Consider the following 23,617-nt stretch of genomic DNA (forward strand, 5'->3'; position numbering starts at 1 on the left):
GGATTGCTGATGAACTTGTGCAGCGAAGTCTATTAATGTCAATATTGGATGTGGGACCCTGATTACAAGGATACGCCGTTATTCATCCTGTCAGAAATACCAATATAATCACATGATGATGATGATGATGACCTTACAGGTGAGAGAAGCTTGGCTTAATGTGTTAAGAAGTGTATGGTGACCTCTGCAAAAGGAAATCTGAATAACACCACAGTATTATTGCACTGCAAGTATTGATGGTGGTATTACTGCACCAACTACAATATGAAGGCTGACATCCATCTGCAGATCTATGTCAGGCTACGTGCACAGATGACAGAAGAACAGCTAGCCAGTATGCATGAATTCAATATATACTGTACATGTAGTAGTTGAGTACAATTAAACAACAGTGTTTCCTGCAGGAAAAGGCCTTGGCATGGTGCTGGGCGCGGCGGGACCGGGGAGGCACTGGGGAGGTACTGGACATTTCATATCACACACACTATGATTCACTATCCCCCCTCTTTTTTTTTTGGAAGCTTGGCATGGCGCGATTTATTTCAAGCATGGCGTCCCAAGCTGATGTTGGCTTGCCTGCACTCTCACATCACATTATAATGCATTTACTATATTATTATTCTTTCATATTGTATCAAATGTATTAGACCAGCGGTTCCCAAACCTTTTTGGCCATGCACCTCCCAAACTAGCTAACCCCCCACATGGAAATATAAATTGCATAAGCTATATAGAGACATACATTTCCTATTTATCCACATATGAACCTGAATATGGCATATATTGCAGCATAGATTATATTCTGCATATACTTGCCATATATTTACATATGTTAATATATTTATTAAACCATAGTACAACCATTAGCCTTTTCATGTCGCGCACTCCCTAGAAGGCGCCCGCGCACCACAAGGGGTGCACGCACCACAGTTTGTATTAGACAATGTTTGATGTTTTTGACAAAATATTGGTAAAAACATTGGTAATCAGTGGTCTAGGGCATTCCAAACACTATCATCCTGGGGACTGTTTCACGAAACTTGGATTAGAGATTAAACCGGGATTTAACAGATATCCTGGTTTAATATATCCTGGATCAGCGATTAACCGGTTTCATGAAAGCTGGTTAATCTTGCCAGATTAATTTAGCCAGTTAACCTGGATATGTTGAGGCTTGATTCGGTTTCATGAAAGCAATGCCACAATGGAAACTAATGCTGTGGACTTATCCTGCTCCGGACCAGGCTAACAGCCAGGTTTAACCTAATCAAGACTTGTCAATCTGACCACAAATTATTTTTTTTTCCCACACTTTCAATTCAATTATTATGGGATTATGTTGCCTTATTTTTTATCGGTCTGCATTAAAACATCATATTGGTATACATTGCCACTAAAGGACTAATTTAAACCCTATATACAAAATCAAAGAACCAAAATATATAGGCTGCACAACCTCATCATGACAACAACGGCCAAGAAGTGCATCACCCCAAACCAGGATTGAACCCATGGTTCACCAATCTGGGCAACAACCCACTTCACCAAAGGTAGCTCCCTCAGAGGAGGGAGTTATGGCCAAATATCACGATGCTACAATAATATCATTATGCTTACAATATTACAAATTATATGATAATTTCAATATGAAGTTTTAAGGTTAAATGTAGACTATATTTTGGGGTAGTTAATCATTCAGTCTATGCACTATTATATTTTCTCTCTTTTATTACAGCAGCAGTATTTCTTTTAGAAGCTTAAGTCCTTGTATCAGTAAATCTGTGGAATAGATTAGCAAAGATAGTCCAAGTGTTACATAATTATGTGATTATGGTAATTGGGTTATTTATCAGTCGCATGCTGTTGTGCTGTATAGGAAGGTGCTGACTCAGTTTTCAGTCACAGGTCTGGTCTCGGAGGCGGAGAGCCATTCACCTTCCACCTGCCCACCTCGTCATCGTGAGCCTATCATCAAGTTTTGTAACACACGGCTTGAGCAGAGTGCTCAGCCCCATTTATTGATTTGGTTGGAAACCCACTAAACTATAATTAGTAGTACGTCATGGTTGTCTAGAAGACTATAGATATATTTATATACTCCCATATTTATACCTTATTGCATTGTATTCTTCTATTGATATATAACCTGTCCTTTTTGAAGGTTGAAACGACAATTCACTTTCCAGCCTTGAGAAATATTAATGGGATGAAACATCCTACCCGTTTATACAATCAACTTACACATAGTTCTAAATTACATAAATATGAGACAAGACATGCCACAAGAGGGTGCTATCAAGTCCCTAAAGCCAGAACAGGGTCTATGCAGCCACCGAGTGGTGCGCTACGAGCTTGTAGGTCTGCTATTTTTGAAAAATCGTAAAAATGCAGCACTAATCTTTGAATATATATTCTTTCAGAGCGAACGTTATTTTTATTTCGATGTCAGGCCTAAATGGATTAATGCAATCACATTGGACTTTTCTGTTTGGACGTATGGGCTGTCAAGGCCAGAAAGTAGTTTTTTGGCACTCAGTAGGCGTTCCTGCATAACTTCCTGGTTTGATGATGATGTCACGCTCACACAGCAGTTATGATCATGATTAGGATAATATTTTCAATCTACTTTTGTTTTCTACCCCAGGAGAATGGAAGTCTAATATGTAACTGATGTAGAAATAATTATATACTTTTTGGTTTGATTCTCTTCCAAGAAAATGGGGAATCAGAAGGTGGATGAGGAAATTGTTGATTTTTATTTATTTATATATCATTGTCCTGTAATGTCATTCATGTCGAATGTCATGTTTTTATGTGCTGTGTGGACCCCAGGAAGATTAGCTGCTGCTATGCACCAGCTAATGGGGATCCTAATAAAACTCTAAAAACGCTGTCCTTGAAGGTTTGTAAACAAGTCCATGAGTCCATCACAGAGTGAACCTTTCTAAACAGGATACCTCAGGCATAATGGCACATTCACATAGAGGAAATTATTTCAAACATTATTCACAATATTTAATGCAGATGTGTCCAGGTAATTTTAGGCTAGCTCCACAGTAGGAATATTACTTACTGTATGTAGTGGTTAAACATGTGAATAAGCATCCACTATTAGTATTCAAATGGATAGCCTAAAGATTACACATTGCCCATTGAAATGCATTAACAAGTTCCTAATCAGATGTGTAACCACACAGGCATTGGTGACTCTCTGCCTCTCCAAGGGCATACTATCCATTTGTTTCCACCAAAGTCTAAAAAAAACACCTTTTTGAAACGAAGGCCATTTCAGCACGAAGAAAAATAAACACAATAAGCTAAGTCGCTCTATTTTGGACTGAAGTTTACGCTTGTCCTTTGTATTGATAGCTTTGGGACAAAAGTTAGAAGTTAAGGAAGAGGAAGCAGCAGTCTTGCCTGCAGATTTAGATTTCCTAGCTGGGTTGTGTGTAGTGCCTCCGAGACTCTTGACTCTTAACCTGAATTGTCTCTGAATGTGTCAAGGCAGGACATTAGTTCTGCCTGGGCAGCTGCTAGGATAAAGCCTTTAAGTCACTTTGGACAGCACAGACAGCCAAGAGCTTGGAGTGATACAGTGTCCTGTGCCCTCGGAACGTCTCTCTGACTGGCTTTTACTTGTTTATTAGTCTGTCCCATAGGTAGCTCCATATAAATGTCCAAGGCCCTCCCATACAGATGGAACCATCAACGAGATTTTACCTTTTCTTTTTACCCCCTGTTGAAATTCCTGATCTGCCATGACAGCCACTGTGCTACTATATGTGCAGGATGGCAGACAGTTTGCTGAACACAGGCAAACATTTTAGAATGACTCCAAAGACCCAGAGTTGACGGGAGGCCTCAAAGCTGCCATAGTGGGGTATGCTGGCATCCTATAGGCGCCTGTAGGGGCACCATAGTAGATTTGAAACCACAACCTTTGTGGTGTTGGGCAGGAACTTTTACCACTGCACCACCCATGCCCATACCATATGGCAGTGACTACTGAGTCATACTGACTATGTGTAAAATAACTAATAATTTAAGAATCACGCGATCACTTTAACATATTTGGCTGCAGCTAGGCAAGAAAACTTGCAAGAGAACTTGCCCAGCGCACTTACTTTCTGACCCAAGTCTAATGGCAATAAGTGTCCCAAGGAACGACACTGTCATTGTCATATTCTAAATGAAATAAAGGGATATCATTTATCATGTCCACATAAGCCACATCGCCTACATCATTAGTAACAATAAAATGTCAAGTACATGTCGTATGTCTTCTGGGGGAACCCATTTGTCACAGTCTAGACGTCACGTCAGTAATCTTTTTTGAGTGGTGCCTAACCGCTCCAATGACTGGCCGTGTGTGTATATATGTCTGTCTGTCTGTCTAGAGTACGAACAGCTGCAATACCACTGGGTGACCTAAAGTGGCACTGTTGAGCAGCCTAAAGGGCTGAGCACTATAATTATAGCTGCAGCCACCCAGCGGTGTTGTTGAGCAGCCTGCACCGCGCTCAGTTCACACGGGTGTGAATTATTTATATATATATATATATATATATATGAAATTGCACAACTTTGCGATCGAGAGAGGTGATTGTATAAAAGGCCTCCTTACACACTCTAGAGAGTTGTCTCATTAATCCTGCATATAATAGCTGTGTTGGTCTACTCTTAGGCCCTGTCAACATTTAGCAGGCAATTCAAAAAGAGATTTTATATGCGTTTGGCACATATATATTTTTTTCTACACAATCTGTTTATGTGTCCCCGTGTGGACAAGACAAACAGAGTTTTTGCCTGGCTTCGCCACTTAGCTACATTGTCGTGTGGACAGAGATTTTTGTAAATGGTGCAGATTTTACAAAACAAAAAAGATTAAAATAAATACCTGTGTACGTGTGGAACATTCAATATATTATCAAATATTTATAAGAAATGAAAAAAGACAATGTAATGGCCATGATGGGTTATGGGCCACGATGAGTTGGCTGGATGTATTGCCATGTTATCTATTACAGACTATAAATTCCAATTATTTGCCTCATCAGATAAGATCACAAGCACTCACAGACACAGGATCATTCATGCATGCAAACCAGCGAAACAGGAATTTAAAAAAAGCAATAAAATAAAAGATTATTTTGCCCTTGAACCCAATGGTTACTACCTCGACTGCAGTGTTGACAAACTCAACTCCAGTGTTATTAAAGCTGATTTAGCATGATTTACACGCTACAGGCAAGATAAAATAAACATGATTAGGTTAGACAAGCACCGGTCAATATTTTTGCAGGCTTAGAAATTAATAATACATTTGGTGTGATAAACAGTTGCATAGTCAGTTCCGGAATGCAAAACAGTTTGTGGTTTCCAATGATTCGTGGCCCCCTGCCTTTGTTAACAAACGAGAATTACCGTATGTCCAAAGGCACTGCCCAGAAATTGCACTGCACTGTTCTATAGCATTCTATAGCATAGTTCTATAATCTATAGCATTCAAATTATTGTTGGTGGTTCTGATGAACCTGTGAGCCTCAAAATAATAACCATAAAAGGAAATCAATCAATAAATCATAAGTGTGCCATGTGCACGTTATGAAAATTATGTTTGGCTATTTCTTCTACGTGTGTGCGTGTGCGTGTGTGTGCGAGCGTGTGTGTGTGTGGGCGGGGGGAGGCTGAGCACTATCGGGTACAGATAAGTGAACTTCCTTTTGAACTCTGCAGCTCTTAGGGGGAAAAATACAAGATTAAAAACATTTAAACGTTTAGCCAAATGGACTCTCACTTGGCACAGTTTTGAATAGAGGGGAACTACAGGCAAGCCTGACACGGGCTTAGATTGGAAACAAGGAAAGCTGCTGGGCAGATGATTATCATCACCAGGCTGGAGGGATATCAGTGTACCCAGGGAATCGTGGGAAATAGATAGATGGCAGCAATAGCACTGCATGGCTGGTGTACTGTAGACTATGGGTTCTCAACCCGTGAGACATGGCCAAAGCATTTCCGGGGGTCCCCAGACAAAAACGTTGAGAACCCCTGAACTAGAGGGTGTGCCCCAAGGAACATTCTAGGCCAGGGTGTCCCAATTTAACCTAAAGCAAAGATGGTCTATTTATGAAGATGGGCAAACTTCATTGGAGCCACTAGAGGCGCAATGGACTACAAATCCTACAAAGGTCTCCTAAGTAGGCATGGTTTGCTCCTCCCTGACCTCCCAACCACCCTCCCCCTCCCCTCTCCCAGGCTGACAACGTCACATACTTTGAGCATTGAGAGCATTATATGGCAAATGTCATGATTCCCATTTCCCAAATCAGCCCCCGTCAACCAAGAGTCTAAGACAGTTATGGAAAATTATTAAGCATTGGAACACACATTTTATTTCACTTTTAATATGTCCATTAATTTCACGTTATAATATTCACATATTGTCATCTTAAATATGGGGCCAGAGCCCCGTATGTGTTGTCCGTCAAATTGCAGATGGACAGAGAGAGGCTTACGTACTCTCAAATATCGCGCAAGTTTGTTGCTGGGATAAACATAGGTCAATAACAAAGTAGATTTTCTCCTGATTTGTCTCGCCTTGTGTGCCTTGTGATGATTGGGTCCAGTATTTAGTTCAGTGATCAAGGAGTTAAGGAATGGAACTCCTTCAGTGCCACCTGGTGGTCACCAGTTTAGGCTCTGAGTGCCAATTCTCCCATTATAAAAAAAGAGAGGGCGTTTTAAAAAAAAGTTAAAAAAAAAAAAAAAAAAGTAAATTACGGGATTACGTCCCTGGCACTCAGTGCAAAGACGTCGGGGATACGGGATTACGTCCCTGGCACTTATCCTGTTAAGCTGTGTTCACATTAATTGTCCCATTGGAAATGAATAGACTCCAACATTCTTCCCGTCTCCTAATATTGTCCCCGCCCCCTTCACGCAGATACAGGAAGTAAAGTAGAGTTTGTGCCTCTTGCTAATATTCCTCTTCGCCTAAAGTCTCTCTCTCTGAGTGCATGATAATAGAATACCATTTGATAGTCACTAAGTAAATGGCTGCTTTTCCAGAGGGCACATGTTCTATAATTTGGCAAACCTTAGGTATAGTTAGTTAGCTACAGTATAATAGTTAACACCATATGTACTTTATCTGGGCAGTCTGTTGGAAAAGATATGGGGACAGCCAGTATACCAAAAATTCCACTGTTGTACTTGTAGGGTTTCCCCCCTATATGGAACATTTCTGTTTATTTACCATGAAAGCTGCTGATGGCCACAAGCTTAAAAGAAAAAAGAAAAAGGAAAGAAAATGACATTTTCTACGGTCGGCTGCGTATGGAAATGTCATCAGCAAAAACAAGGAGTCCATCAGTGCCATATCCACAATTTATGAATTCATGCATTCGGGCAGGTCAGATAAAAACCGCAGACGAGGCACTTCATCCTACAATGATGAGAAATCCGATGGTGATCGGGCAGTGTGGCTCAGGACAGGCAGAGGTTTTTGAGGGATAACGCTGATATGAAAAATGAATGACTATTTGGAACAAACACGGTGGCTTCTGAATCATTCATGGGTCATGTAATGGAAAAGTAGAAGGGAAAGAATGACAGAGGGAGCCCTTTTTTAGCCGAGCAAACCTCTGTGGTACAACTGGATTCAAGGGATTGATATCATATACTACTCTACTCAATCAGAACGTATTGTGAGTCACAGTGGTACGTATGGTGCCTGCCAACGACGTAGAGTCTGTGGGGGCCACGGGGCCACAGCCCCCATGAAGATTCCCAGGGCCCCTTTAGGCCCCCATGAAGATTTTCATGGACATTTTACATTTACATTACATATTTTCTGGTAATTCCGAACATTTTGGACCTCTCTGCCGGCAATCTGAGAATCCCATCGTCAAATATTCGGGAAAACAGCGCCTCCCCTGTTGTTGGCAGGAGGCAACAGTCTGTCTTGAGAGACACCGGCCGTCCAAGAGGTGTTAAAAAGTGCTAATCGGGTTTCTTTTGTAGTTGTTCTTGAGGCGTGACATAATAACACTGATCAAGAATTCACCAAAGAGACCTAACCCTACACAGACTAGTGGGACTACACACTGACTCGAGAAAAGACCCATATCGTCCAAAATAGGCTGATCAGTCGCTGTCTGTGTATAGGCTAATTCATTGGTAAAAGTATGCAAAATAACTAATTTTTAGACCATTTGGGAAATAAATAAATAAATCCGCGGCGGCAGTCCCCCCCCCCCACCAACGCAATTCTGTAGCCTACCCAAAGGTAAAACGCACCCGCCGCCTATGATCTCTCTCTCTCTCTCTCCGTATCTCTCTATATCTCCCTCTCCCTCTCTCATAATAATAATAATATAGTCCTGAAAGTCCTCACCTTGGCTTGGTGTCAATACAAACACAACTGGCGCGTGTTCAGTGAACGCGAACGGAAGACACACAGGGAGGTATTTGTCATTACACGCAATTGTATTCCTAAGGGCTGGGGCAGTACCTGTCAGCAGTGTCCTGCTCACTGGCATGTGAGTCAGTAGGATACAAAGCAGTGAAAACATACACAGGAATTAATTGGCATAACATCTAAATTGGGGAGTGAGTAACAATATCAGTGTTTAATTATGACCTAGATAGCAAACTGAAAGTTATTGTCTTAGGGAAGAGAACTGTCTCAGAACTGTATAAGCTTCTGCCCCTTGATGCTACAGTACAGACAACTTAACCCCTATTAAACAGCAATGGGACAAATAATTGCGTGTTGACCTCAGCCCAATGGAAGTGTCCTAAAGATCACCACAGCCGTATACATGTGTAAGATACAATACTACAAATCTATATTATGCACAGGGTGAGGGCGTATATTATGCCATATATAATAAAGACAATTGATAATTCTCTGTCACACTTATGTTATGGCTGTGGAGAAATAGGGCCACTCAGTCACCTGTCGCATTGCCCCTTAGTAAACGTTTTTTGGAATGTGGTCATTCCTACAGTTTCTTTTAAGCACCAAGGTAGAACATATACAGTCACTTAAACAATGCATCATTATATTGGGATTCTTATCAGTGAAGTGTACCGAAAGAGCGCAAGCCAAACTGCTTCAGTATTGAGAATTGGATGAAGGACTTTCTGGACTTGTTGACAGTGGAGCGGGCAGCATCGACCCTCTCGGAATACGACAGTGGCGAGAACGATGATGGATCCTGGACTTTTATTAGAATATATCTGAGAACAGGCTATATGTCTGAGCTACACTATTACACTAACCACTACTGCAAAAGAAATGTTTACAGACAACGTACACCAAATCCTCTCTCCTTTTCCCACGTTAAGACTGTAACCCAGGTGGGGTTTGACATCTGGGGAGCAGACCAGAATATATACACCGTTATATCATGTTCAGTACTTTTGTTTATAGCTCATTTCAAATACAAGGTGGCTTTATCCTGTTGGCTGTGGAGGGAGAAAATCAATAGACGGGGATAATGATGTTGCTCCTGTCTGCACTGCATCTCCTTTATATTCACCGTCATCAATTTACCACACAACCTTTGGTTTTATTCATCTGCTCTCTGCAAGTCTCTCATTTGTTACAGCAGTAGATGAACGAGCAAAAGTGCATGTGTGCAATTGTACATAGAACTATGTGTGCTTACATGTGTGGAAAACAAGAAAAGGAAATAAATAAGAGAAAGCTGGTGGCGGGAGGGGGGCTGTTGTGACAAGACATAAGGGGAATTAGAGAGAAGAGCTGTCAGATAGAGAATCAGAATAATTGAATGAATCAGATGCATGAATAGAATGTGAGTAAAGGAAAAGAGACTGTGTTGAGTTGAGATTCTCCAAAGGTCCTCCACAATGCACTCCAAAAAAAGAAAAAGAAAGGGGCAAACAACTAATCACTTTGGTTAATGAGGTTGGGTAGTGGTCCGCGCACTGATGGTTAGCTTGCGTGACGACACCGGGGGCCGGGGGGAGAGGAAATGTTCCAACACAGAGCCAGAGATAAAGGGATTTGTAAGGGTATGTAAGTACAGAAGAGGAGTCAAGAGAGCAATCAATAAGTAATTTACTTTGAACAGTCAGGGGCAATTAACATTCTTTTTTGCCCATTACCCACCTAAAAGGGCAGATGCCATGGCTCCAGCCCCTAATCTCACTGACCACTGTCACGATCAGGGATTACTGAATCAACAAATCAATACACACTACACAGACAGACAAAATACATACACAGCTCCCTGAACACAGTGGATTTTGATGAAAGGGCATGTTTGTATGGTTACAAATGTCAAACATGTAGGATTTCATTGCAATTATCTTCATCCCCCAAAAATTGAATCAGTCAATAAAGAAGTTGCTATTCTCTGGCACAAACATTAATATCTGACACAGTCTGCATATGAAGAGGACAGTCAAATGGACACAATTTGGTGTTAGAAAATGTTCCACCCAAACCAAAAGCACTGCTGTAAGCACACATTATACTTCACCATTAGCAGGTCGTCCTGGTGGCAGAAATTCTATTGTGTTGCCAGGCAGACTTGGATCTTACAAAAGTTAGATTTTCTTCCATTTCATCAGTGTCCTTGTAGTCCGGCAGCCGACAGGCTTCTTTTGTTTAAAGTGGGAAATTTGGTATAGTCTTTTTTATTGGCCTAAAATATTGTCTATATACATACGTTCATTAAAATCCACTTGCTGACCAGCTGTCACTATTGGGCTATTGGGCAATTGTTATAGGGGTTTCTTGTGACCCTACCATTAACATCTTATGGCAGGCAAAAATGTCAAACTTTCCTTTTGCTTTAAGTGGCATGTGGCATGCCAAACTTTTTTCATGATTCTGAATTCATTCCAAGTATTAGTTTTGCACAAAAAACACTCTTTGGGCTAAAAGCAGCCATAGCCACTTGCCCAAATGTGCCCGAAATGTGCTGACCTCATCACATTTGTCATGACGTCTATGGCTGTTTTTAGCCCAAGGAGTGCATTTTGTGCAAAACTAATGCTTGGAATGGATTCAGAATCATGAACTCTGCAATAGACTTTCAATCATGAACACTGCAATAGACTTTCAATCCATAACTCCTGGGTTCAAATCCTGCTCACGCCATAATTTGTGTCCACCGCAAACAAACTTTTTCTTTGCAGATAAAGTAAAGTTTTATGATCATGACGGAGGCGCTCTGTCTCTGGTGGCTTTGAGCCACGTGAGGCACTGCCGAGCGAGGTGCTAGCCAGGTGTTGGGACAGCCACCCCTTCGAGTTGCGTACCGATAGGCACAAATAAGTAAATCTTAGTCCCCCCTAGTTTCCATGCCCCAACATAATGCACTGTCACTGACCCGTGGCTTCGTGCAGTGCCACTCAAAGTGACTACTGGGTTGGGCTTGCTGGATGCATGGTCCAACCCCTTGTATTTCTTACAGATATAGCTGAGGGCTTATAACACCCGCATGCACACTGTTTACCTTTCGCCAGAAATGTTTACATGTCAGGAGTGATATGAGACAAAATCACAGATGACATCGGAACTTGGGATGGATGGCGATTATTAACATTACCAATGTTAAAAGCTGATTTCCGGCCTAACTGCTTCATATATGGTGTAAACTGTAAAGGGTGGGGTACGAATATGTTTGTACCTAGCAGATAACGTCCCATAGCTGGGGGGTACGAACATATTTGCACTTAGCAGAGAAGTACCGGTAATTAAAAAAAAGTGTATTTCCTGATTTTCCTCAACTGACTCACAATTTGCAGAGCAGACAGAAAGAGGACAAGATAATTGTCTGACTCTGGGAAGCTGTCAGTGTAGGCCGTGCAACGCACTGTACCTGGTGAGCCTTGCCAAAAGCTTTTAGGAGACAACCCAAAATAGTTCAGTTGCAACTGTCATGAAATGCCTAGGGTACCGTAATCTCCCATAGACATAGGAAGCTATTTGGATCATTTTATGCTGGGTAACCTCCTTCAGAGCAACTTCTTGTCAGTTAAGAATAACTTCTCTATGTGAATAAAGTAGGTGGTAAAATAATTATTTAATTCATAGAACTCAAGTAAGAAACAGTCAAGCACATGGCTCGACTGTCCTCTTGTGTGTGCCGTGCAGGGTCTGGTGAACAAAAGGTTGACAGTTGCCTAAGGCATCAGGGGAGAGATTGTAAATGTGGGTTTGAAAAAAGGAAGAAGGAAAACACCAGCCAGCTGCTATTTACAGATATCTTCTTTCCCCTTGTGCAACAGAAAGGCATCCAATGGAATCCCAATTTCTTCTCCCAAACCACTTGTCAGGGAAGCCATGGTAGAAGACTGCAGTGGTCAAAGGTGCAGCTACACTGCCTCACTGTGTAAATGTTTTTCAACTAAATATACACCAGAACCCCTATTCTAAAACTGCAGCACTTCCTGACAGAAAATACAGCATCGTTAAGTGAACTCAGATACTAGCATGGTGTACATAACTCAATCACACACACACACACACACACACACACACACACACACTTGTGCATTCCCATCAGTTGGTCATGCTCCATATATGGTCATGACTCATGCCTTGTGACATGTGATGTCGTCAATATTAAGCCCATATATGGAGATCCCTGATGTCATCAATATTGGCCAGCAACTCGACCTCAAACCCTTAGATCTCCATATATGGAGCTGACCTGTTCTGACCTGTTCCTTCCTCTTCGATGTCTCCCTTTTTACCGATACCTGTCCATTTAAACTCTAGACGGGCCTGCCCCAAAGTTATTAGTGCAGCCGCGCCCGGCAGCCGGCGAAAACTAGAGTTCTCAACAGGCCCGAAAATTAAGGCCCGGCCCTACCTGGGCCCTCATCAAACCCCACTCAAGACAGTGCCCCGCTGCCCTTAGATCTCCATTTATGGAGCTGACCTGTTCTGACATTCCATGTTGATCTGACCTCATCAAACCCTGTACACTCAAGACACCCTAACCCTAACCCTAACCCATATATGGCCAATACATAATTAATTCCATGTTGATCTGAGACCCCCATGCCAAAGCACCAGCACTCGCCCAGCAGTTTTCTGTCACCCAGGCAGATATGTTGATCTGACCCCCCATTCCAAAGCGCCAGCGCTCACCCCCAGGAGTCTTCTGTCACCCAGACGGACACTTCTAGACCTCAGGCATCTTACTGGTTAGTTTTAGTCATCATATGTTAGTTTTCATTTAGTTTCCATTTAGTTTTCGTCCGTAAAAAAAGGTAGTTGATGAAAACAATTCGTCATAGTATTGGGAAATCAACACTGCTTACCTCCTTATCCAAGGCCCGGATGTCCTTAGCAAAGCGTTTGAGCTCCAGCTCCATGTCCTCCACGTTGATGTGTCTACACGAGGTCTGGTTCCAGCAGGAGACGGACGACTTCACCACACTGATCATGTCCCAGAGGTCCTTCAGATGGACCGCCTCACGCCTGCACACAAAACAAACCAATGACTTATGCTGCGTTCATACGTTTTGGCACATACACAAATTAGAGATACTGTTACGGATGTAGGGGCGCGGGTCTGCTATATGTCTGTGTTTGTCTGAGCGTGCGCCCTGTCTGTCTCGTCTCTGCAGATCCGTCCTGCCCAGCCATTGGTGGGGAGTGTGCCCGACGCTCCACCATTGGTCGCCTGCGCCCGATCCTGCGAGTCCAACCAGCTCCTCCACCCTGTTCCACCTGACAGCATAAAGTCCCACTGAAGACTGTGTCCTTGCGTCTGCCAGTGTGAATGCAACATTAGTGTCACTCCCAAGTTAACTTTACGCCGTAATCTGAAGACTCACTTCTTCGGAATCCATCTCGTCTTCGGACTATCCTACTATTTTTTTGTTCTCACAACATGCTATGTAAATAACATACAACAAAGGTTGTATGCTATTATTTAGATAGCATGTCGTTTAGATGGACACTATGTTCATTGTTCACCTGGTATGTACAGAATGTAACTTACAGTAGATAGCTTGTTGTTTAGACATTTAATGTTTGCCACAGGTTGGTGGTGACCATGACGGTGAGGCTCACCTGCACTGTCTCAGCTGTCTGTCCACTGTCCACCAGAGAGGACATGACTCACCTGCACTGTCTCAGCTGTCTGTCCACTGTCCACCACACAGGACATGACTCACCTGCACTGTCTCAGCTGTCTGTCCACTGTCCACCACACAGGACATGACTCACCTGCACTGTCTCAGCTGCCTGTCCACTGTCCACCACACAGGACATGACTCACCTGCACTGTCTCAGCTGCCTGTCCACTGTCCACCAGAGAGGACATGACTCACCTGCACTGTCTCAGCTGTCTGTCCACTGTCCACCACACAGGACATGACTCACCTGCACTGTCTCAGCTGCCTGTCCACTGTCCCCCACACAGGACATGACTCAAGCCCAACACACACCGGCTCCGTCCGACGCAACGCGTTGCCGCGCAGCGACGAACTGGTTCTATCGGCGCGTCAGGCGAGGCGCCAGCGCGCGTCGGACGCCGCCGGTGTGCGATAGGTTCATTGAAAATAACGGAGGTGGCTGTTTCGACGTGCGGCGGTCGCAGACGGTGTGTGATGGGCTTCACCTGCACTGTCTCAGCTGTCTGTCCACTGTCCACCAGAGAGGACATAAGTCACCTGCACTGTCCCCCACACCGGACATAAGTCACCTGCACTGTCCCCCACACAGGACATAAGTCACCTGCACTGTCCCCCACACAGGACATGACTCACCTGCACTGTCTCAGCTGTCTGTACTCTGGCACGGTGACCTCAAACAGGCTGCCGCTGTCCACCAGAGAGGACATGACCGCCAGCTTGTCCTGGATCTGCCGCTGGGACGCGTCCAGCGTCTGGTAGGCCCTGTCAGAGTCGAACCTGGAACCACAAGCGTGAATTAATTACGAACGTGTGCGTCACGGTCTTTAAAAAAAAAACTTTCATTATTCAGTGCTTAATTATTCCCGCCCCCTTTCATGACGACGAGCGGCCACGGAAGATAAGATAAGATTTTAGACATGGTTACATGTTGAAAATAGCAGATCTACAAGCTCACTCCTCCTAGCCATGGCGACACCCACACTGAACCCACGGCCCCCTTGTGGCTATAGTTATAGCTTTGTTCAGATCACAACTTTCATTTAACAAACAGTCACAGGTTGAGCACATGGGGCTATGAATAAGATACAGCAAAATTAGAGCTAATATAACCAGTAAGATGCCTGAGGTCTGGGTGACAGAAGACTCCTGGGGGTGAGCGCTGGCTCTTGGGAATGGGGGGTCAAGTGAGGGAGGCTCTGCACACTCAAATCTGTGCAAATTGGGTGTTTTTAGTATCTATTATTTATCTATTATTTGCAAGCTTTCGGTCTATTGACCTCCGAAATGATTAACACAGCTAGCAGATGGCGTATGCCTGGTTTCTGTTTAATTGTGTTTTATTTTGTCAAAAGACAAGCCTATAGCCTACTATAGCCCAAACATTTAGATTCTCGTAGAGGTTTTTTTCGATTCTGACAAATCTCTCGCCAGAATCGAAAAAAACCCTCTACGAGAATCTAAATGTTTGGGCTATAGCTAGCCCCTTTCGGGACCCTACATAAAGCTTTTCTGAAATTTTGATGAGTTTTATGTTGGGTCCCTGGTCATGACTATATTTTCGTATGGGAATTCCGGAACGCGGAAGTAAACATGCTCTCTAAGATAGAATCTGCGCCGTTTGACGTCCTTTTTTTGTTTGCTTTATTCTGAATTTGGGAACTTTAAGTACCTATACATCCCGCTGCGAATATCTCCTGTGGCGCGGAAGCCGTTAAGTATTTTTAATCTTTGTTTGACCGATTTGGTCGCTTTATTTCTTCTTGTTTGTTTACCGTTTATTGTACCGCCTCCCGGTGTGCGGTTGGCTTGTGCGGCTACGTCCCTGCCTCTGATCTGCTCTGTCATAGCTATAGCGCCACTAGCTAGCCAGATAGGCGGTACAATGAGGTGTCAATAAACAAGGAAGGAAGAGAAGAATCAAAGCGACCAAATCGGTCAAACAAAGACTTAACGGCTTCCGCGCCACAGGAGATATTCGCAGCGGCATGTATGGGTACTTATACTTCACATATTCAGAAACGCTCACACGAAAAAATGTCGTCAAAGAGCGCAGACAGGCGCTAAACATGTTGTTTATGTTTTATGAATGGCTGCGTACCAGGTGCCATGGTAGTGATGCAACAGGACCCAATGCACTGGGTCGAACAAATGTCAGAAACTTCAGTAGCATTGGGTTCTGCTTGGAGGGCTAGGCTATAGCCTACTATAGGCTTGTCCCTGGAAATAAAAACGTCTGGGTTTCCGAGGCTAATAGCCTACTAACTTTGGTTAATGCAATTATGCCTCCTGCTCCAGTGCTCCTTGCTGGGAAATAGGCTACTACAATATGCAATATAGCCTACTGCCAATTTAGACTGGAACCTTTCAACCGTCAAGAAAACAAGTTGGGCCATAGATGGATGACAAATTCACAGCTGCTCAACGGCTACTTAAAAGCAGAAACTCGTTCCGATATTGTTTTTATCCCAAACCCGTATAGGAAACGTAATGGGGGGCATCCTTTTGTCCGACAACTCATATGCCCTTCAATTCAAAGCATCAAATATGAGTAAAACATACATACATGATGGTAGTGTAGCCTTAAAACGTGTCGCACTTACCTGCATCAACCTTCCTAAAGCTTCGGTTTCTGTCAAAGATGTCCACCAGGATGGGCTATGTGTGGTTGTTGTTGGCTGGTTTGGCCGCGGCGCCAAAACACACAAGCCTACAAAGAATGAATTAGTAGGTAGAACGAAGACTATCACATTTTGGTGGTTAAGATACTCAAGTCAAGATAAAATGTTTAGAACTAATAGGAAACCTGCGTTTCTACACTTACGCTAATTAGAACAGCCAGGTGAGGTAAGAGGGTAGAATGCTGCAAGAGTAGGCCGCAAACCGCTTCTCCCTCCGAGTTGGAGTCTGGTGAGTGACGCGGTTACTTCTCCAAGTTCTCCCTCCGTCCCTCGTCCACCTGTGTGGAAACCAGAGGAAACCGAAACCCCCTGGTGGTGGAAAGCCCTCTTCCGCCGCTGACAATCCGCGCAATGCGCACACGTGTACATAATTGTTTTGATTGTATTGCTCAGTGTAACTGTATTTGTATTGTTCTTTCTGCTTTGGCAATGTAAACGTAGGTTTTCTCATGCCAGTTGAATTGAGCCTACCTGTTCAGCATTGTTCTCATGAACTAAACACTTAAATTAATGTGAACATTGAGTGGTGAAACCAAAAGTCAGCAGACAGACTAGTTCCAGAATATACTATACTGTACTACTACCCTGTCTAATGTTTAAACCACACCATTGATTTTACATTTATAATTCATAAGACAATCATGATGGGGTGGGAAACTATTTATTTACAACATTTTGTACATTCAAGTGCAGAAATCTGTAGCATTCAGGCATAATTCAGTAATCCCAATCAACTCTGTTGCCATTCAATATCCTACTGGTTTACACAATTAGGTAAGGTACAAAAGTAAAACATCACAGGCTATACCAATGCAAAAAACTAAAGTAAAAACTAGTTTCTCTTTTTAATTTTAAACATTTGTCAAAAGAGAACATGTAAAGTTATGCAAGGACAAATAAGTGCTGTGTGCAGTTAAAGAAAACACAAGCCTCAGAACATTCCCAGTGAAACTTAAACCTTATGCAGTAAACCAAGACAAAAAAAATGCTCCAATGCCATTGACAAAGAAATAGCATAAATTGTACCCCCTTAAATAAATAAGGCCATGCAAAATCTCAGCTTTTAAGGCTCTTTCTTCTTTCATTTAAATACATTTTAAATCAATTCTACTGGGAATAGTGTAAACAGAAGTAGGTAGGAAATGACACCCTCTTCAATCATCAAATTTAATCTTGGATGAGTGCATCTCCTCAGGCGACAAACGTATTCTTGCTGCTGGAACCACTCTTGGTGGCTGTATCTGCATGTGACTGGTATCCGATGATCACCCTAGGTGGAACACCCAGTCTCTCTTTATAGACACGCCTGAGAAGAGTATACACAAGGAAAAATGAAAAGAAAATCAAGGTATTGCACATAAAGGGTATGCCCGTTATCCAACCTGGAACCCATTTTCCAATATTCAAGTTACACACAAATCCCCACCAAGCACGGATTATGGCTTGTGCCAAGTGTGCACTGCACTGCACATGTGTGCACGTTTGCATGTGTAATTTTACATAAAACAAAACATTTGAGTAAATTTAATTAATTATGACATTTAAATATTTTTAACAGATTAAAATCAAACAATGCCAGAGACGTATGACGAAATCAGGTATTTTGCTGAGCGTGATTAGCGTTGTGGACCGGTGACTGTCAAATGCCATGTTGACAAGATGGAGAAACAAAAAAAACAAAGAAACTAAAAATGCTGCTATGGTAAAACAAATACCATCCATTTAATTTTTTTTCAATAAAAAGTGTGATGATGATGAGGAAGGAGTCGGACGACGGACATGCATCACTTTCAGGTGACAGTGATTTATCTCACCTTATCTATCTGCATCGGCAAGAGACTGTAGATTAAGTGGTAAAATACATTAATTGACGAATGACATGTTGAACACTAAAATGCCTAATGGACAAACGGGAATGGCTGTTATATTCACCATCAACTGAAAATGAATTTGGCCTGCAAACTGTTTGGGAAGAATACAAATGCATTGCACGGACGGAATATGGCTTGTGCCTAGTGTGCACGTGCACAGGGGTCCTGAGCCAATGGGGGCCCTTGGACTGTAACTATTAATCTGCTGTGGCAGGCGGTGCAGCGCTGTGCAGCAGCCTGTACAGCGACAGCAGCGAGAGACGATGGGCAACTTTGTGCACAGAGCCCATTTTCACTTTAATATGTCCATTCACTACACTGTGCAGCAGTGGTTCTCAAAAGCGTACGTTTTAGAACCACTGTTGTACAGGTATCAATTAAAATCTGTACAGATATCAATTCAAAGCTGAGTCATTTGGGCCAAGATGGTCAAATTAAATGAATTATTTCAAGCTGAAAGCTAATTTTAATAAACTTACCTAAACCAACACTATATCTCACTATATTTTGTTAATGTATTAATCATGTTACTCTAACCAATAAGAAATGTTGTATTCTTGTTCTATCCATTTTTCACTTTTTTTTTTTACACAGATGCTTTTCAGGGCAATAAAAATGTATTGTGATTAACTAAACTAAACAGACTATCATAAGCTTAAGCTCACCCTATGTGTGTGATGGCCTCTTTGTTCTCATAGTCTGTTGTCCATATTGCAATTTTATCTCCTTTGGGTCGGATGTTAATGACACCACCACACACGTCATCACTGTGGTCGTCAAAGGCTTCACCAACAAGACATAGGAGCTGCAGGAACAACAGTTGACATTTTCACCAAGTTAACAACTGATCTGGCATTTACTGATTAAAGTGATTAATATGCTGGTAAAAGTACAAATACTGTATTTCATATAATTCCTTCTCTATTAATTCAACAGCGAGTTGGTTGATCACTTGCCAGTGTTTATTATGCAAATAAAATCCATGGAAATATAGGGCCAATTATTATGCAAATGATTCATGGAAATATAGGGCCAATTTTTGTCTAAGATTTCCTGGCAGTGGGTAATAATGGCTGGGTGGACAAAAGAGGTGGCTCAAGGATCACAGAATGTGGTTGTTTGGGTGATTAGATGGAAAGTCTAATTAAGTGAAAACAAATGACAGACCGTCTCCAACCAGAAGCGGTCTAGGTCAGCCTTGCGCTGCTGCTTGGAAAGCGTGATCAACCAGCGTCCTCCTCCCCTGTTCCTCTCGTCCTCCCACATTGGCTCGATCCCATCCTGCACCAAAAAGATGAAGGGTCACACCTCAGGTTTCCCAGAGGGACAGATGTATTGAATATGTATCTACAGTATCCATCCATCTCAGTTAGGCAAAGGTCAAGGGCCGTATAGAAAACTCCAGCCACATCTCAAGCAGCAAAACTTTCCCCTCAAGGCAGGAACTGTGCCATACAGAATCAATAAGCGTTAAATAGATGTTAGAGCTAGACAGTTTTGGCTCGGTTATGAAATGTGTCCGGTTAAGCTATGCTCAATTCAGGTTTGGAAAGGTGCTTAAGACAGTGGAGATAGGCATTCAGCCAGACTTGCAAAGGTACAACTAAACTCTGGCCAGTGGAGACGTAGATAAAAAGCATTAACCACAACCGATTTGGCCAGTGCTAGTTCAAAATGTGTAAAGCCAGAGCCAAGAGGGAAAAAAACAAAATAAGTCACATGACTTAACCACTTTCAACCAAAAATAATCTTGTCTGACCCGTTACCACACACTGAACACTTAATTTACGGGTACTGCTTATGTAATAATTGAACAAGTAGTGCTCTGGCTATTTGGGCAGGTTGACAAGCTGAGAGAGCATTCTTGACATAAGACCTTTCCTTAGACTCCTGCCATCATGGGGTTGATAGATAATCTTATTTAAAGGGCAGGTAGACTACCATAGTAAAATACACATGCATCCTGGCAGTAATGCCAATCTGTATCACAGCCATTTCTGGGAAGTTACGGTTTAACATACCACAGCATGAACATTGAACAATGTGACTCATTACATTGTCAAGACAAAGACTGCAACCAAAGCTCTTACCTTAAACAGTGAGTAGTCACAGCCAGCCATCAAATTACTTGACAGCTGAATGTGATTATACAATCTAGAAGTGAACAGGAGTTAATTAATTTAACAAAGAATTTATATGACAGCTACAGTCTGTGCAGGACAGTGACTTAACAAGTTTTTTTAACCAAACTAAATTACAGCACACTGTCTTTTCATCATTCAACAATGTTACAACAATGTGCAAACTGAAGTTAGTTTCTGGCTGCACATCATCTACAATAAACAAGTCTGAACATTTTTCACTAACATCTTGATTTGAGCTACCTATGCTCGAGTGCTTAAACAACAAAACCAAGACTGATTAAAGATATTCAAGGCTTTTTCGCAACAGGTTAAGAACAAATCCACAGGCAATGACCATACTGTATATTTAGCTGTGTTGCTCATTCCACGATTCTTTCAAGTTGTGCCTTGTTGGAAAGGGGACTAATCAACGATATAAAATACAATCTACAGGGGAGACAAACGGACATGTATACACACACACACACACACACATACTGTACTTACGCCCAAAAGTCTTCCACTGTGTCAAACTTGGAGATCAGACGCAGATTGGCTTGCCATGTTTTGCTTTTGTCATTCTTGAAAAACCAAAGAGCCCACCTGCAATTCAGTTACACAGCAACCATTGATGTCAAGCAACAATTTGCTCTGTAGCCCGACAATATTCAAGGGATTTTAGACAGTATGTACACCAGTGGCCATACCTGTTCTGCAATGGATGTTTGATGTACTCAGGGTCAGGGCTCACAATCATGTGAGCTGCATTATCAACTTTTTCTTTCTCAACTGGAATTAAAGTTGACTCCTGAGGAAACAAAGACATAAGGAAATATGCCAAGCCAAACATAATCACTCATGTTTGGAAAAATGATTCATGTCCTGTGAATAAGATTTTTTTTTAAAGTGCTCTAAGATCAATGTTTTGATGGCCATAATTCATGCGTCGTCTACTCTAACATAAGTCTCTTAACATAACTTTTGTGTTCAGTCCAAATCTGGGGGGACACGTTGTGTTAGCCACTTTCTTTCTGCCATGATCAAATTATATATTTTGCATCACATCTCAAATCAAAAACCAAACAAATAAAAAGGTAGGAGCTGTCTACTACTGTATATTGCCTCAAAGTTGGCACATAATATAGGCTACAGTATTTACACAGGGCTGAACAGTTCAAAGAATTGTCAAAATTACAACAGCAAATTCCAAATCACAATGTCTAACTTATGGTGCGTTACCCGTTCAAATCACATTATAGAACTAAAGGTAATGGGTGGCACACACCAAGACTGCGTTTTAGTTTTTATTCTTGCATGATGGATCACTGAATTGACATACATTTGGACAGACGGATACCCATCTGCAAAGATTTTGTACCAGGGACACCCATACAAGATTTGTGATGCATTTAAAATGTTCTGAATTCTTCAAACTAGAGCGGTGCTCGTTGGGTTTGGGCACTGGTCTACTTGGAACAATGCAAGTTAGAAATGCATGCCCCACACAGTTATTATGTCCTTGTTCCTTTTATGCCCATAATATGGAGTTCTTGGTCAGGCATGCCCAAATATGGAGTCTAGCAGATGTCAGAACATATTTGTGATGTCATAACAGGCCAGCTCCATATATGGGCCTGCCCAGAGGACAGGCAGAGGCCTTCTGTGGCATTTATAGTTAGATGTTTAAGATTTTATGAAAGTCACCGACCCACAAGCTCAAATTGTAAGCTTTGTATATGTAGGGTTACTGTTAAACTGAGTTGATGCTTGCTATATTAAGAAATTTAGCTGGGGACTCTATGGAGACTGGAAACCCCTCAAGGTCCCCTGGGTTAGGGTCTTTCGAGACCTTAGATCCCACTTTGATATAAACCACTGCTTTGCATTACTGCTGACTATCTCAAAGTTTCTTGACGTTCCAAGAAGCCATTCGTTCATTTGGTTGCCATTCATTTGTAAATTGTATTCCATTGATTAATCATAAAACGGAATGAATATCAATTGTTGCAGTACATCTAAAATGGTTTAGTAGTAGGCCTATACTGTGTAAACAAGACAAAACTAGGATTATACGCAATTATGGCGTCATTGGCGTGAGATGGAGCCCTATGTGCAAAATAGCAAAAATGTATGTCCTCGTGCTGTATACATTTGTGAGATTTCACCAGCAGTAACTATAACAATCCAAGCTCGTTTGAATGGGACAATGACACATGTAATGTAAATAACATCTATATAGTGAATAAGTGAAAACATCTGTGAAAGGCAAGCTTGATATCCCATCTCATGGCTGGACATTTGAAGCTCAAAATAGCCGCCACGTGACAAAACGTCAATGCAAACTCTTTATTTGACGCCAAAAAAGTAGAGAACGTTGCTTGATCGGAGTTACAACGCGCCCTAAACCCCATGTAGCGTTGTAGCCTAACGTGGTCCACTTACCACGGCGGTCGCCATCTTCAAGAAAAAGAACAATCAGGTTTGGACGTCCACTGTTTGCTAAAATAACTGATTGCGCTCGGCATAGAACCACCTGCTTCTACTTGTTGCGCATGCGCTGTGAGCTCATACCGCGTCATCAAATATGAGCTTGAAGGTCAGATGAGTTTGAAAAAAATTGTGATTTTGGAATTATTTGTGAAAAGAATATGCCCATGGAGGATAGAGATGCCAGGTTGAAACTTTCAACCTGGCATCAACTTTTAATCCCTTTCAATGAAAGGGATTAAAGATGTATAGAATTGTTGGTACTGGTAAAATATATTATATTTTTAATAGCCTCTCTCCCCCATTTTGGTTTGGCTTATTTCTG

General features: G+C 42.1%; 1 protein-coding gene across 1 annotated transcript; it reads right to left on the reverse strand.

Annotated features, from left to right (window-relative positions):
- Positions 1–17,901: 17,901 nt before the first annotated feature.
- Positions 17,902–23,337, reverse strand: eif4ea (eukaryotic translation initiation factor 4ea). Its single transcript, XM_083785788.1, has 7 exons — positions 23,248–23,337; positions 21,513–21,613; positions 21,313–21,408; positions 20,773–20,836; positions 19,850–19,963; positions 19,348–19,487; positions 17,902–18,117 (listed from the first exon to the last, which is right to left on the reverse strand). Exons 1-7 carry the CDS (start codon positions 23,260–23,262, stop codon positions 18,003–18,005), a joined length of 645 nt encoding a protein of 214 aa, XP_083641914.1. The 5' UTR covers positions 23,263–23,337; the 3' UTR covers positions 17,902–18,002.
- Between the last annotated feature and the right edge of the window lie 280 nt (positions 23,338–23,617).

This window comes from Protomyctophum parallelum (assembly GCF_964188405.1).
Source record: "Protomyctophum parallelum genome assembly, chromosome: 16".
Taxonomy (NCBI): domain Eukaryota; kingdom Metazoa; phylum Chordata; class Actinopteri; order Myctophiformes; family Myctophidae; genus Protomyctophum; species Protomyctophum parallelum.